Source organism: Sinocyclocheilus rhinocerous, unplaced genomic scaffold (assembly GCF_001515625.1).
Source record: "Sinocyclocheilus rhinocerous isolate Xijiao unplaced genomic scaffold, SAMN03320098_v1.1 scaffold1937, whole genome shotgun sequence".
NCBI classification, from domain to species: Eukaryota; Metazoa; Chordata; class Actinopteri; order Cypriniformes; family Cyprinidae; genus Sinocyclocheilus; species Sinocyclocheilus rhinocerous.
In genome coordinates, this window is record NW_015626386.1 from 49,453 (window position 1) to 66,224 (window position 16,772).

The window sequence follows — 16,772 nt, forward strand, 5'->3', positions numbered from 1 at the left end:
AGTCCTCCATAAAATGTGCTGCACACATCTGAATATTTGGGTTGAACTGTTCTGGAACAGTGTTGTAAATACAACTTAACCACTGATTTCTAGTTGTGTCCTCTTTTGGAAGACCAAACAAAGTAGTTTCGCTTTCACAACGAATCACACAGCATCCCCACAACATGGCGCCGGCGGCAACAACACTACTACAGCGAGAATAAAAGCTACGCCTTCTTTCTTTGCGTGAACATTTGGGCGGTGTTATGCAAATCTTCCCACACAGTGACATAGACATGTGGGGGCGTTTACACCCGCACACACCAAGGGGCGGAGCTAGCAATGACGCATCCTAGGTAGCCTAATCGCAGCCTTTATAACAAGTACCAGGTTCTGATAGGCTGTCATTCTAAATACAGGGGAGGGAACTTACCCACTGGCCACATATGCATAAACATACCCAGTCACAGCTGCATGACTTAATATCATGCTCACATACTACTTTTGGCCTTCATAAACAATTGTCTTTTCACATAAACAAATAGAAAGAGACACATTTGTAACTCTAAACTCAACTGTGCATTTCAGATGCTGTCACATCCTAGAACCTTGTCATCTGCAGAGAGAAACTGCCGCTCAGTCACACCAAAATACACATAATGATAGACTTGCAGGCATCATAGAGGATTATGAAAATAAAGTATTTCACTGGAACTTGGTCTTTATTTCACTATTTTCTGTTTCTATTTTGTTTTACTTCTTTATTTATGTTCAATGTCAATGGTCATTTATCAATGTATTCAGCTAATAACTTTTGTTAGAGCACTGTAATTTTTGCTACAATTTCACGTCATTAAAAAATAAAAGTACCTAATTGACATGTTGTTGTTTTTATGTAAAACCCTAACAGACGCTACAAGATATTGTAGACATAGAGGCAGATAGAGAGATTAAAAAAGAATATTCATAAATTTTATATACAAATTATATGAATAATACTAATATTATGATATAAATATACTAATATTAATGAAAAAAAACATAATTATTAAAACACCATTAAGGTTCTATATAGCTGTTACAGCCGGCTCCTAGGCTGCAACAAGTAGGAGACCAGACAGCAATTCTTTGCAAAACATTTATTTTAACGCAAGAAGAACAAACATAAGTATAACATAAACAAGAAAACGTGTTAGGGCCGGGCAGAACACTCAACATAACACGGGACATCAAAACGCCATGCTGGAGACGATCGTTCACAAAAGCGCTCCCCCACGAACAGTCTCAGAGGCATTTAACAGTGTGTCAGGTGTGTCGGCCACGCCCCCTCCACATGGCACCTAAAAATCACACACAACCAAACACTCACGCCCAACGCAGACTGGGACGTCACAATAGCACTTTCAAAGCAAGGTTCTTTATGGAACCTTATAAAAAGGGTTCTATTTAGCACCAAAAAGGGTTCTGCTGTTGTTACAAGCTGAAGAACCCTTTTCTGGTACTGTTTAGAACCATTTTTCTTAAGAGTGTAGGGGAATTTACAGTTAAAACCCAAGGACCAGGTATGATGAATGAAGACCAGGAGTCAGAGATGAAGTCTATTGAAGAAAAATTTACCGAAGAAAATAGTTTGCGGTTTCATCAGCAGAAATCAGCTTCAATACTCTCAAGGAGTTCGTAGGCCGCTCTGCGAACATGCTCAAGACACCACCAATTCTACTCTAACAGAGGTTGCTAATTACGTCAAAGCATAGGTAGGAAGAATTCTGATTGGCTAAAACATAGATAAACTTAGAAAATCTCCACACATGGATGTCTAGCTCAAAACAGATCTCCTGGTGATTATTTAGGTGACAAGCGATCAGGGGTCAGACGTAGCAGGTCATTCGGCTGACGACAGATCTCCATATGAATGCTTACTCCTCGGGTGCCGTCTCCACATCTCCCTGGAGATGAGCCCTGCACAGACAGACATGCGCACAAAACACTTATCTACTTCAAGGTTGGCTGGTTCAGCCCTGAATCTGAACCTGGACAGCCAAACTTGGGCAGTCACAGTGACCCTAAATGGAGAAAATAAAAACTCCTAAAAACCTAGTAACACATTCCAACTTCTCACTAAGAGAGAGTAGGTTATTTATACACATATATTTTCAATGTCTACTCACTGGTGTATAGTAAATAATAATTTTATTCAATCAACTAGCAATCTATGAGGTTAAATACTGATTAAGAACTTGATCAATAATCATGCAAAAGGATAATTAATATATTTTATGAAGGCCGTGATGAATCCAGGATTCCACTCCTTCAATGTTCACTAGATCCAGGATCTCTGTCTCACTTCTCTCTCTCTGATCTCCAGCTGCTTCTCTCGTTCATCCAGATTTCTCTCTCTTTTATCCAATTCCTCGAATCTTCTATCCAGTTCTCTCTCTTTCTCATGCAGCTCTTTTTCTTTGACTCGTACTTCTTCCTCTCTCTGGATCACATTACATTCTGATTGTAATTTGGAAAGTAGAAACACTTCTTTAACTTCTGCTGCAGTCAGATTACTGTTTTTTTATTGTCCTTGAGCTGTTCCACTTCTCTCTGAAGTTTCTCTTTGTCTCTCTGAAGTTTAATTTTGTCATCTTTTAAGTGTCTCTCTCTGTCTTTGTAAATGATCTGCTCTTGTTTTAGCTTCTCCTTTCACTGGTTTTCACTGCTTTTGAGAGCATCCAACTCAGTGCATAGCTGTTTTTCTCTGTCTTTGTGAATGATCATCTCTTGTTTTAGCTTCTCCTTCGTCTGGTTTTCACTGCTTTTGAGAGCAGCCAACTCACTGCTTAACTCATTCTCTCTTTTTTTGTAAATGGTCAGCTCTTGTTTTAGCTTCTGGAAGTTCTCCTCCTTCTGGTTTTCACTGCTTTTGAGAGCAGCCAACTCACTGCGTAGCTGTTTTTCTCTGTCTTCATGAATGATCATCTCTTGTTTTAGCTTCTCCTTCATCTGGTTTTCACTGCTTTTGAGAGCAGCCAACTCACTGCGTAGCTTTGTTTCTCTGTCTTTTGACTCAGCCAGTTTATTTAGCTCATCTTTGATTCTCTCATTGAATTCTGTATCTTTCTTTGCATCTAGTTCTTTCATATCTTTAATTTCCTTCTTTAGATTTTCAACACTTTCTTTATTTTCTGCCAATTCTATCCTTAGTGTATTCTCCTTTTTTTTATACTCAGCTTCAAAATAATTTTCAGCATTTCTGAAAAATTCCCAATTATTTGTGAAAAAATTGCTGCTTTTCCACTGTGTCATTGCCTCTGTTTTTTTAAATAACAGATTAAGACTTTCGTCAGTGTTCTGTAAAATGTGGTATCTGCCTCCACACATCTTCAAACAGGTGTTCTTTCTTGGATCATCATGCCTAGCCTCATCTATAAATAATACCACGCAGTAGTCCAAGACCTCCTTCCCGAACACACCACTGAGAGCTTTTAAAGGATAATACTCACTACCAGAGTTTTTCACATCTCCGTTTACTAACAGAAAGGCATTAGTTCCCGGAAACAACAGCAATTCAAAGTACTGCAGGTCATTTTTCAGAGATTTGACTCCATTGCTGAGAATGTAGTATGATTCCAAGTGTTCCAGCCAGTATTATGGAGTTTTTAATACAGAAACCTCTCGTCCACAAACGTGAGCTGTTTTAGGCTTCAATATTCCAAATTTAAACGCATCCCTGTTCTCTCTTTCTCCCAGGATTGCGCCACATGCTTTATCCATAAGAGCATCATCACCTCCAAGCACCATAAACCTCAGCTGTTCATTGGATCCTCTAGAGCAGCCAGCTTCATCTGTCAATATTTCATTTGTTAAAAATATATATATATATACACACACACACACACACACATATAACATTATATAGTTATATGATTTATATTATATATTGTTCTTACAAATATTTCTTATTTGTGTCTTTCTTGCATCACTTTGTAAACACTAAAAGGTTCTATAAATAAATACATTATATACTGTACATGCATATATACATAATTTATAGTTAAGTAACGTTATTAATGTTACTTATTAATGCAAAAAATTTTGAAGGAGAACTTACTCATTTCAGTCTCGTCTCTGCGACCTGTCAAATACGAAAGTGCAATTTTGTTATTTAATATTACACTGGCATTTGTCGTTATATAGGCCATAATCACCAGATTATTATGCGTGACAGAAGTGAATTCATTAGTAGAATTCACTGCAGGACACATTTACTTCCTCAAAGCAAGATCAAAAGTCAGAGTAAATAATGTAGAAAGTTGAATTTACTGACCTGCTGGTCTCCTCGCCATACTGCAAAGAATAAACAAAACATGAAATGAAGCAATAAAATATCAACTTTTAGAAAATCTCAAAATAAAAACATTTTGGGTCTGAGAGGATCTTCCACAAAAAAGCCTGTTTCGAAAGTGAAAGAAGCAAAAGCCTGTTCTTACCCGTTCTGTCACACCTGTCTGCCCCCTACATATTAAAGGTGTCTTAAGCTTTTGTTTTTACTTATACTTAATACATTTCTTAGGTTACTATTGATTTGCTCAGAATGTTGCGCCTAACTGCAGTTTATTTTTTATTTATGAATTATTTGTAGGCTATTTGTCATTTATCGTTTAATATTTATTTTAGAATTTAGCTAAAATCCCCAGTGTTTTCCCTTGCCCATTATTAACACCACTGGCTACATGAAGAAAACACATTTATGATCTTCTGTTCATAATTATTTATGAAATTTGGATTTAAGATGGCGCCGTTGTTGTTGGCATGCCGTCTCTCTGGTACTTTGTTTGTTTTTATTTATATTGCGTTGCTTTTAATTAATCATTGTTCCACCCAACGGGTCTATCAACCAACGTGCACAACTTTTGGATATTCGAGGTTTTACTGAATATCTACATAGCGACCTGAGAGGACCATGTTGTCGTGTTCCTCCCTGCTTGGAGGACATACCTGCCTTTCTCCGCCGCCCCACCTGCGCTATAACCCCGAGGAAACGCAGAAATCGCAGAAGACGCGGAAAGCATGGAGGAATAGCCCTCAGACTAAAGTCCCATCTGGTGCTGCAGTCATCACGGTTAGACTACTGTAACTCACTTTATTGTGGAATAAACACTACTTCCCTGGCCCATCTCCAGTTGGTCCAAAATGCGTCAGCAAGACTTTTATTGGGCCTCCGTAAATCCACTCACATTACACCTGCGTTAGCATCATTACATTGGCTGCCTGTCCGGTTTAGAGTGGAGTTCAAAACCCTAGTTTTAGTTTTTAAGTCCCTAAACAACTTAGCCCCCTCATATCTATCTGATCTTCTATCTCCACATAACCCTCGAGCTCTTTGATCCGGTAGTCATAGATTGCTCAATGATCCCAGAGCCAGACTTAAACAAAGAGGTGAAGGTGCCTTTGCTGTCGCGGGTCCTAAACTCTGGAACAGGTTACCAGTTCATATTAGATCTGCTCCTACAATACAGATTTTCAAATCTTTGCTTAAAACTCATTATTTTTCCATTGCTTTTAATGTCCCTTGATGATTAATTTTTTTATTCGACTTCTGTTGTTGTTCTGATTTTCTTTTGATATTTTTAAAATTGTTTTGCTTGTATTTGTTTTATCTGATGCTCTAAAGCACATTGGTCAGCTGCCGCTGTTTTAATGGTGCTATATAAGTAAATTAAACTTGAAACTTGAAACTTGATCATGTTTATGTTTTCATTGCTCCATGTCAAACTCGATTAAATTAATTAAAATCAGTAATTACTATTATTAATACTAAATAATAATTACACACACTTGACCCCGTTGATCTAAGATGACGTAACTGTAGTGGGCGGTGCTTGCTCGATTATTGGCTTGCTTGCTCCGGGCGTGTCGTGCGCGTTGAGGGCGGATTACGATTCCGGTGCCCTGACATTTATTTCATCCTACCCGTCAGATCGTCCTACCAGGTCTTACTGCGCGTGTGCACATCAATATTGCGTAAATTTTTCTAACACTGAAACACGCATAATAAATGTATTTTCATTACTGTAAGGGTAGGTTTAGGGTTGGGGTAGATGTACACGTTAAAGGGGTCATATGATGCGATTTAAATTTTTCCTTTCTCTTTGGAGTGTTACAAGCTCTTACAAGCCTCCGCTCACTCAAGCCGTCGGCTCTTTTGGAAAGACATGACTAGAAATCAGTGGTTAAGTTGTATTTACAACACTGTTCCAGAACAGTTCAACCCAAATATTAAGATGTGGCCACTGACGATTCAAACGCGAGTTTTGAGCAGTGTAGAGTAGCGCTTGTTATTTGTCGTTTCTCCAATCACAAATGCAGACATGGTTCACAACGCACTGGATAGCTGGCCAATCACAGTACACCTCGCTTTTTCAGACCGATGAGTTTTGTAAAAATCGACGCGTTTCAGAAAGGCGGGGCATAGAGGAGAAACAATAATGTACAGTATGTGGAAAATAATGTGTTTTTTGAACCTTAAACCGCATAAACACATTTCATTACACCAAATACACAAAATAATGTTCTTTTTAGCAGCATCATATGACCCTTTAATAAAGCATAATCTGATGGGTAGCATTTTTTGTTGTCGCATTGTGCTACCTTCTGTTTCAATGGGAGATAGCAAAATCTGACAGAGTAGCACAAATCGTCAGAACACCGGGCAATGAAAGGGCAGACGAGCTAGCAAAAAAGGCAAATGTTGAAATTAATATTAAATTATCTAAATCTGAGGGAAAGAACATAGTGTGGAATGAAATAATGGACAAATGGCAGCAGCAGTTGCATAAAGAAACAAAAGACAGGCATTTATATTCTATACAAAACAGAGTGGGTGTATCAAGAGATAATGGTATGAGTAGGAAAGAACAAGTCATTTTAAGCAGAATAAGAATGGGGCATAGCAACCTTAATGGCACTCTTCATATTATGGGAAAACACCCAACAGGAATGTGCACCCAATGTCAGGAGTATGAGACGGTTGAGCATGTTCTAATATCTTGTAGTAGGGTGACCATACGTGCCATTTTCCCAGGACGCGTCCTGGGAAAATGGCACGTATGGTCACCCTACCTTGTAGGAAGTTTACTCAAGAAAGACAAGAAATGATGACCCAGTTACAGAATTAAGGACGAGTAGAGGGAAATGGAAATGTTAAAAGTATTTTAGAATGTGCAGAGAAACAAAAAGGCAGGAAATATTTATTAGTTTTTTAAAAAGAAACTGGACTGGACAAGAGAATATAGTGTGAAGGGAATTTAGGTGGCAGTAATGCAACAATTTGGATGCCAGCTGCCGTAAAACCTCGAAGAAGAAGAAGAAAAAGAAAAAGAAGAAGAAGAAGAAGAAGAAGAAGAAGAAGAAGAAGGGCGGATTACGTCAATTACAGTCACGGACACCGATCAGAGGGGAACAGATGAGGGTATGTTAGAATATTACCAAAATTAAGAGCTATATCTTTAAAGTCAATCTTAAATCTCTTACTCCAGGCGATATAATGAGTTTTATTGATATTTGTCGGTGCTGTTGTTGAATTTGAGACTCAATGACAACTGTGTCCTGTAGCTTATGCTAAATTAGCTTAGCATGCTGTCAGCTCAGCTTTTTTGACTGACTTACTGAGACGATATTAATAACTTTTCGTTTTCTTTAATGTGTTACAAAGGCAATATGATAACGTTGATATGTTGATGGTCTCCCTGATCAATATTATAGCTCAAATTATTATAAATGTGATCATGCTAATGCTAGTGAACCAGACTCAAGAGTTTTTCATCTCTCTTGTAAAAAAAAATAAAGACAATTATAATTATTTATATTATATAAAATATATATATTGTTAATGACAGCTTTCATTACTTTACTGATGGATGTGATTTAGGATTCAAGGATTCAAAGCGTTTATTGTCATATGCCCAGTGAGGAAAACAAGTTTCCCATGATTGGAGTGAGTGCTACTGGCCTGTAGTCGTTCAGGCAGGTCGGGGGGATCTTCTTGGGAAGGATTTATGAACGGTTTTGAAATCTTTTCAGTTTAATCGGTAAAATCTCAGGAGATGACATTAACTGTTTAAATCCATAAACATTTATTAACTTCATAAATTAAATTAAAATTTCATAAAGAGTGCAAAATAATTACTAACTGAAATAAGAATCAGAAAAAGCAAAGAAAAGCATGTGAAAAAAGTTTTTAAAAAATTGTTTATCATTGGTTTACTGAATAATATTAGTTGTTTTAATAATATTATAAAGTATCAATCACTCTTTCTATTAAAATTGTCACAATTTTGAGGATTTTATTGGTTTCCACATGTTGGGAATTGGGAAAGAAGAGTAAAATGGCAACATTTTATAAAATTTTAATCCAAAAAAAAATAAAGGATCAGTTTTGATGAGTTTGTGTGTTCTGTTATCAGGTGTTCTGCTGAAGCCGTGATGATGCTGTCCCGTCTCTTCAGGCTCCACGGCCTGTTCGTCGCCTCTCATCCGTGGGAGGTGATCGTGGGAACGGTTGCCGTGACGATATGTCTGATGTCCATGAACGCTTTCGCTACCAATGACCAGATCTGTGCCTGGAACCATCAGTGTCCCAAAGTACAGGAGGTACGGGGGTCAAATTCAGCCAAAATGCATATTGTATAGATCTTTTCCACTCTCCATTCAGAAATTGGTCTTGTAGATCTCTATTTGTTCTTCTTTGCTTTACACACAAGGTTTATGGCTTGGTTCCCGTTTGAACTGTTTTATGGCCTACTGAGGTCTAGCTCAGGTTATAGGTTGCGATGTTTGCTGTAAACTGTACGGTTGTGAATTATGATCTTTACAGAAGCATAACATACAAGTTATATTACATAAAAACAAATATTAACATATTTTTAATATTTTTGTTGCACATTTTTAGAAAATTCTAAGCGGCGACGTAATCATTTTAACCGTTACGAGATGCGTCGCCATCATTTACATCTACATCCAGTTCAAAAACCTCCGTCAGCTCGGCTCCAAATACATACTGGGTGAGTGTCTTTCTCTGAAACGTATTTACTTTTGTAATGTGACATTTCTGAGTGAAACAGACAAAGTGAAGTTTTAAGACAATTGAAATTTGAGAACTTGATTAAACGGTGAAATGTGTTTTTATACGACAAATGGTTGAAAAATATACGACTTCATGAAATATGAAGAACAACATATTTTTCTTTATAATAAAAAATGCATTGATGAATTGTTCACAGTTAAGGATAAGGAAAATGAATTTTGATGTCTTGTTAAATTTAAATGTACAATTTTGCCTCTCATCTTAACCGTTCATATTATAAAAAGTATTTATTGTGTTTTGTGTGTGTTTTGTGTCCAGGTATCGCTGGTCTGTTCACCATCTTCTCCAGCTTTGTGTTCAGCTCTGTGGTCGTTCACTTCCTGGGCAAAGAGCTCACAGGACTGAAGTATGAATCTCATATTCAGCATGTCCTCTGTGTCTTGAGTTTGTCTCTGAACTGTCTCCTCATGTTCCTGCAGTGAGGCGCTGCCATTCTTCCTGTTGCTGATCGATCTGTCTAAAGCCTGCACACTGGCCAAGTTCGCTCTCAGCTCAAACTCACAGGTACAAAAATATGATTTTGCTGGTTATATAAAATTAAACAGAATCATAAATGTTGCATTTTGTTTTTCATGTACTTTTATTTGAGCATGTAGACGAGTCCCACATTCCTTGCTGAGTGTTTACAGTTTAAAAAAAAAAATTTTTTAAATAAAAAATGGTAATTTTAGTCAATTTAAATTATTTCTATGAATTAGTGATTACTTAAATGAAAAGTGGTCCATTTAAATAAATAGTTTCAATATTTATCATGCAAATCATTGGTTTGTTTGCATCATGACTGAAGTGAACACTATACAAAATACAAAATGAACAAAAAATACATAAAAAAAAAAAAAAGTATCCAAGTCGATATTGCTCTTTGTTACTCTCTTCTTGTTATCAGTGTTGTTTTCTAAAACTAAAACTTTTATTGCATGAAATCAAATATATATAATAAAAAATCTTAACTTTAGTTGAACTTGATGTACTCAAATAACTACAACTCAAATAGTTATTTTTTATTTATGGACATATTTAAAAAAGAATAAAAATGACAAAAACAAAAAATTATTTTAAAATGAAAATGGGAATGTACAAATAAAAAGGAATTCAAAATAACAGTTTCCTGATACTAAAATAACACTGGTTGTAAAATAAATGCAAATAATGACGGGTCATGTGACCCACAGGAGGAGGTCAGAGAGAATATCGCTCAAGGCATGGCCATCCTGGGACCCACGTTCACCCTGGACGCAGTGGTGGAGTGTCTGGTCATCGGTGTGGGCACCGTGTCTGGTAAGCTACAGAAGTGTCTCTCATTCTCTCTTGCTTTCTCTCTTTATTTATTTCCTTGACAGATATAAGGAGGGTTACCATAGTCTGGATAAAAGGGGGATTTTTGTGACCAAATAGTGATTTCTGGGTATGGAGAAGTTGTGTGATCCAAATCTTGCTTTAAACATCCAATTTATCCAGCTCTCATAATAACTTCCTGTTATTATTGCAGGTGTGCGTCAGCTGGAGATCATGTGCGGTTTCGGCTGCATGTCGGTTCTGGCCAATTACTTTGTGTTCATGACCTTCTTCCCCGCCTGTGTGTCGCTGGTGTTAGAGGTCAGTGTGTTGGTTTGTGAGATGTTCTGTATAACATATAAACCCAGATGTGAATGAACACTGACCCCAGTCACTCATCCAGCTGTCCCGTGAGAGTCGTGAGGGTCGGCCCATCTGGCAGCTCAGCCATTTCGCTCGTGTTCTGGAGGAAGAGGAGGGAAACAAACCAAACCCCGTCACTCAGAAAGTCAAAATGATCATGGTGAGTTTAGGAAACATCCGTTTACAATAATGTCACACATTACTGTTTAAACAGTATGTTTTTTAATTAATGCTTTTATTCATCAAGGATGCATTAAATTAATCAAAAGTGACAGTAAAGACATTAATGTTTCAAATAAATTCTGTTCTTTTGAACTTTCTGTTCATCTGTGAATCCTGAGAAATAAAATGTATCACCGTTTCCACAAAAATATTGTGCAGCACAACTGTTTTCAACATTGATAATAATCAGAAATGTTTCTTGAGCAGCAAATCAGCATATTAGAATGATTTCTGAAGATCATGTGACACTGAAGACTGGAGCAATGATGCTGAAAATATGAACAGATATTCACATAGAAAACAGCTAATTTAAATTGTAATATTTCACAATATGACAGTATTACTGTATTTTTAATCATATAAATGCAGCCTTACTGATGTCTTTTTAACTGTTCTGGTTTGCGTTTGCTTCAGTCTTTGGGTCTGGCGCTGGTTCACGCTCACAGTCGACTCGTGACTGAATCTCAGACGCACAACATGAGCGGTTCAGACGTGGTTCTGCCCGCACCAAACATGGAGTCCGACAGAACCATGTCCAGGTACGAGCTGAGAAACACAGATGATTTCTCATTCATTCACACATTTTTGTAATAATCTCTTCTTTCTCTCAGTGTGGATCTGGAGCAGGTCATCACACTCTCTCTCGCTCTGTTACTGGCGGCCAAGTACGTGTTTTTCGAACAGGCCGCAACGGAATCCTCCCTGTCAATCAGATCTCCTGTGGCCACGCCCAGCTGCTCCCTGACCAATAGGAGAGGAGATGAGCGCTGTCAGAGGGAGTCGGCCCCACCCAAAGCTCTGATGGGGGTCCCTATGAATAAAAGTGAAGGAGAGCTGCCTGATCCGTCAGATGGACACCAAACGGATGAGCTCCAGTCTCACCAGCGCCGCCCTATGGACGAATGTCTGATGATTCTTAAAGACCCCCGAGTAATTCATCAGTCACTGTCACACGCATGCACTGATCCTACCTCTTCATCTGCTTTGTCAACTCTCTCTTCTCTTTGTTTAGTTTTTAAACCTTTGTTCATTATTTCTACTTTTTTTCTGTAATTTGTTCACCTGTTTTTTTTTCCATATTTTGTTTTGATTTCTGTTCATTTGATCATTTATTAATTGTTTTGGTTTCTCATGTTTGTTCTTCTATTTATTTTTTTCTTTTGTCGCTTGTTTCTTTCATTCCATTTGTTTATTGTTTTTCATCTTTTCTCTCTTTTATTGATTTGATAATCATTTTGTTTTGCACATTCATTCTTTGTTTAACTTTCTTTCTTGTTTTTTTATCTTGTTCACTATTTCGTTTTTTTTATTTTTTTTTTACCTATTCTTTACTTTTGTTTGTTTGTTCTTTTTGATTTCTGTTGTTTATTATTTTGTTAGTTTGATCAGTTGTTTTGGGTTCTGCTGTTTTTTGTTTTTTTTGTCAGCTGTTCTTCAATTTGTTCTTTTTTTAGTTGTTTATTTCCTTCCATTTGTTCATTTATTGTATTTCATCTTTTCTCCTTTTAATGATTTATTAATTTTTTGTATTTTCATTTGCACATTCTTTTTCATGCTCTCTCTTTCTTTCTTTCTTTCTTTCTTTCCCTTTGACGAATGTCTTGTGATTCTTAAAGACCCTGACTTTATTAATCAGTAATTAACCAAACTTCATGTGATTTACGTGATCTCTTTCTCTTCTTTCAGAGAGGAGCTCGTTGCCTGACTAACGCGGAGGTGATGGCATTGGTGGAGTGCAGGGGCATTCTGGGATACCGTTTGGAAGCAGTGATGGAGAGTCCTGAGAGAGGAGTGGCCATACGCAGAGAAATACTGTCCAGCAAACTGCCGGCGGCGTCTGCGCTGGAGAACCTGCCCTACAGACACTACGACTACTCTCAGGTGCTGCTCACGATCGGCTGCGCTGGAGATCCAGGGGCACGTGTGTGATGGGTGTTTAAATGTCTTTTCCTTGTTCTCAGGTGATTGGCACCAACTGTGAGAATGTGATTGGCTATGTACCTGTGCCAGTGGGCGTGGCTGGACCACTCCTATTGGACCGGAAAGAATTCCACGTCCCCATGGCAACGACAGAAGGCTGTTTAGTGGCCAGCACTAACCGAGGATGCCGAGCCGTCACAGTGAGTCATGTGGCTGTCATTTTATAAATACAGCAGCGAAAGAAAGAATAATAATAAATGAAAGACCTATATAATTCTTTCTGCTTCTTTTAATTTCATTTGCTGTCATTGCTTCACTAGATTGTTGCTTTTGATTTATTCTTTTGTTCATTCAGTTATTGTTTTGTTTTGTTTATTAGTTTGTTCATTTGATCATTCATTCTTCGTTGTGGTTTCTGATTTGTTCTATTTGTTCTTTTGTTTTTCTTTGCATCCATTTGTTCATTTATTACTTGGTGTATAATTTTTTTTATTTTATTTTAGATTCTTTTGCATGTTTATTTGTTTCATGTTTCTTTCTTTCACTTGTTCTTTGATCTTGTTTTTTTCCTGTCATTTACTCACTTGTTCTTTCCTTTTGTTGATTTATTCATTTTGTTCTTTTTTCTTTTTTTTTATTTCTGTTGTTTATTAATTTGTTCATTTGATCATTCATTATTCATTTTAATGATATATATCATTTAGTTTTTTTATTCTCCCAGTGGTTTCTTTTCCTCCATTTGTTCATTTATTCTTTCATTGTTTTCCTCTTATTTCTTTTGCGCATTTTGTTTCATTTTTTGTTCTTTTTCTTTCGTTTGATCTTTTGTTCATTATTTCTGCTATTTTTTATTTGTTCCTTCCTTCATTTGATTTAATCATTCTTTAGTTCTTTTTTGTTTTGATTTCTATTTTATTTTTGTTTGATAATTATTTATTTTTGTTTGTTGTTTATTAAATTGTTCTTCCATTCTTTCTTTAATTGTATTTTTCCTTTCATTTGTTCATTGTCTTTCCTCTTTTCTCTCCGTCTTTGATTATTCTTTTTTTGCTTATGCTCATTTATTCTGTCTGTTTCGTGGTTTCTCTGGTGTCTGTAGTTGTCGGGTGGCGTGAGCAGTCGTGTTCTGGCGGATGGAATGACTCGAGGGCCGGTGGTTCAGATGCCGTCGGCGTGTCGGGCGGCCGAGGTCAAGGGCTGGCTGGAGAGTCCAGAGGGGTTCAGTGCTGTCAAACAGGCCTTCGATCACACCAGCAGGTCAGAGGGCAAAGGTCACCTACAGAATAAACCCTATATAGCACTGCTGTGGGATAGATTCCAGTGCTCAGGTTAACGGTGGTGTGTGTGTGTGTTTCAGGTTTGCTCGTCTGGACCGGCTGCAGGTCAGTTTGGCCGGGAGGAACCTGTACATCCGCTTCCAGTCTCAGACTGGAGACGCCATGGGCATGAACATGCTGTCAAAGGTGTGTGTGATGAACCAGAGCTCGAATGCCTCTCATGTTACAGCAGATTTATGGGTCACAGAGCGTCTGACCTTCATGCCTGAACCCTTTACTCCAGTACTGCCTTCAGTAGATGTTCCTGCTCTGCTTTAAATGCATCACTATATTAAAATACACACCTTTACCAAATGTGGGCATGACACAATAATAATGAAACTTCTATCAACACAATCGAATAACAGCTTTAAATGAACTTTTATATTCTACTATAATTTTTCAGTTTGAGTCTGATATATGATTTATGTACATTTCCTTTTTTTTTTTTTTAGCAATCAGTCTCATATTAAAACAAGATTATAATAATCAATACAAATATTATTAGTTTTTTTATATATAGTATAAGTATTATTTAATTTATAGTATAAATATGTTTATTATCTATATTAAAATATATATTTTTATTGACAGTATTACACATTATTTTTTCTAATAAGTATACAAATTATTCAATTGTTTATTTTATTGTTCCATTATTATATTGAAACAAGATAATAATAATAATACAAATATAAAATTTCAATTATTATAATTATTTCATAATTGTTCAATTATATATATATATATATATATTGTTTAATCAATAGGAGTGCTGCCTTACATGATTTCCCTCTGATTATTTCACTCTAAAATACAGCGACCAAAAATATGATGGGATTTTTTTCCTGTAAATATTTTGAGTCCTTTCATATGGTTGATGCATGTGTGACATGAAGGTTTAGAGTAACGGTGGTTGTGTTTGTCTGTAGGGAACAGAACAGGCTCTCAGCAGACTTCGGGAGTGTTATCCTGACATGCGTCTGTTAGCCGTCAGCGGGAACTACTGCACTGATAAAAAACACGCCGCTGTCAACTGGATCCACGGCAGAGGAAAGTCCACCGTGTGTGAAGCTGTCATACCGGCACGAGTCGTCCAAGAGGTCAGACTGGTTTAAGATCTCAGTTTGCTAGAGGAAAGATAGTTGTTCTTCCTTTAGGGGCCGTCAAGTGCCTCTAGTATAATCTCCTGAATCTGTTCAGTGCATGAAATATGCATGGAATTGCAACTGAATTTAGATTGAATGCACCGCTCTTGTGTGATTGTGTGCAGGTGTTGAAGAGCAGCACAGCGGCTCTGGTGGAGCTGAACATCAGTAAGAATCTGGTCGGTTCAGCGATGGCTGGAAGCATCGGAGGATTCAACGCTCATGCGGCAAATATCGTAACGGCCATTTATATCGCCTGCGGACAGGTGTGTGTGTGTGTGTGTGTGTGTGTGTGACCTGCAGCCGTCAACATGACATCTGAACTCTGCTTTATTAACATACATATTACTGATCATATTGTGCATGACTAATCACTCACTGCATATATACTGTGTATATATATATATGTACACACACACACACACACACACACACACAAACATTTTAAATAAATACATTAATAATAATTATATTATAAATATATTATGTGTATGTAATTAAATCAGGGTTATTATAGTTAACTAAAACCATTAAAAAATGTTTTCATTACTTGAAATAAATATTAACTGAAATAAATGTTAATAAGTATAATAAATTGTATTTAATTTTATTATTTGAATTATTTCAGCTAGTTGGCAAGGCAACATTTTTCATTTTCATTTAGTTTACCTTGAAGTACTAAAATAACTATATAAATTAAAAACTATATCAACATATTTTTTAAAAAATTATAAAAATGACAAAAACGCAAAAAAAATTATGTTGCATTACGTTTTGTATTACATGAGATTCTCATCCTCTGAGTTGGTATTGTTTTTACGGGTTATAATATATACATTTATAAATATATTTTATATTAATATTATTTATATATAAATTAATATTTTTATATATTATATAAAATATATAATAAATACTATTCTACATTTGTCCTGTTTGTGTTTGTGTGTAGGATCCGGCGCAGACGGTGGGCAGCAGTAACTGTATTACTCTGATGGAGTGTGTCGGGACGGTTGGAGAGGATCTGTGCGTGTCCTGCACGATGCCGTCATTAGAGCTGGGAACTGTGGGAGGAGGAACCGGTCTGCCTGCACAACACGCCTGTTTACAGGTAACACACACACACACAGACTCGAACACACACACTCAAACACACACTAGGGATGTGCATCTCATGACTCGGGCCGATACGATACGCATCTCAATGCATAGCCAACGATACGATACATTAAAGATACATATGAAGCAGCTACCGATGCGATACGATACGATTCACCCCTATTATGATGCAGTGCGATCCGATTTCGATTCAACACAATGCGATTCAATGCAATGGAGAAAATATGATCACTTTTAATGCCTCGAGGCCTGTTTCATAAAACAAGTTAACCAAATAAGCCAGGCTTATTTCAGTTA

The 16,772-nt window shown here is 37.0% G+C and overlaps 1 protein-coding gene and 1 pseudogene across 1 annotated transcript in view; one reads left to right on the forward strand and one right to left on the reverse strand.

Annotated features, from left to right (window-relative positions):
- Nucleotides 1-1,821: 1,821 nt before the first annotated feature.
- Nucleotides 1,822-4,932, reverse strand: LOC107713600 (golgin subfamily A member 6-like protein 2; annotated as a pseudogene).
- A 2,409-nt stretch (nucleotides 4,933-7,341) lies between these two features.
- The window catches only part of LOC107713481 (3-hydroxy-3-methylglutaryl-coenzyme A reductase-like), a 12,665-nt gene continuing 3,234 nt past the window's right edge, over nucleotides 7,342-16,772 (forward strand). The window contains exons 1-17 of the mRNA XM_016518996.1: nucleotides 7,342-7,438; nucleotides 8,433-8,619; nucleotides 8,918-9,029; nucleotides 9,371-9,458; nucleotides 9,532-9,616; nucleotides 10,285-10,390; nucleotides 10,602-10,708; nucleotides 10,791-10,910; nucleotides 11,387-11,511; nucleotides 11,584-11,902; nucleotides 12,659-12,853; nucleotides 12,934-13,092; nucleotides 13,992-14,149; nucleotides 14,250-14,355; nucleotides 15,141-15,311; nucleotides 15,482-15,622; nucleotides 16,309-16,467. Of these exons, the coding sequence (XP_016374482.1) occupies nucleotides 8,452-8,619; nucleotides 8,918-9,029; nucleotides 9,371-9,458; nucleotides 9,532-9,616; nucleotides 10,285-10,390; nucleotides 10,602-10,708; nucleotides 10,791-10,910; nucleotides 11,387-11,511; nucleotides 11,584-11,902; nucleotides 12,659-12,853; nucleotides 12,934-13,092; nucleotides 13,992-14,149; nucleotides 14,250-14,355; nucleotides 15,141-15,311; nucleotides 15,482-15,622; nucleotides 16,309-16,467 (2,319 nt within the window). The 5' untranslated portion in view covers nucleotides 7,342-7,438; nucleotides 8,433-8,451. The remainder of the gene's footprint in view (nucleotides 7,439-8,432; nucleotides 8,620-8,917; nucleotides 9,030-9,370; nucleotides 9,459-9,531; nucleotides 9,617-10,284; nucleotides 10,391-10,601; nucleotides 10,709-10,790; nucleotides 10,911-11,386; nucleotides 11,512-11,583; nucleotides 11,903-12,658; nucleotides 12,854-12,933; nucleotides 13,093-13,991; nucleotides 14,150-14,249; nucleotides 14,356-15,140; nucleotides 15,312-15,481; nucleotides 15,623-16,308; nucleotides 16,468-16,772) is intronic.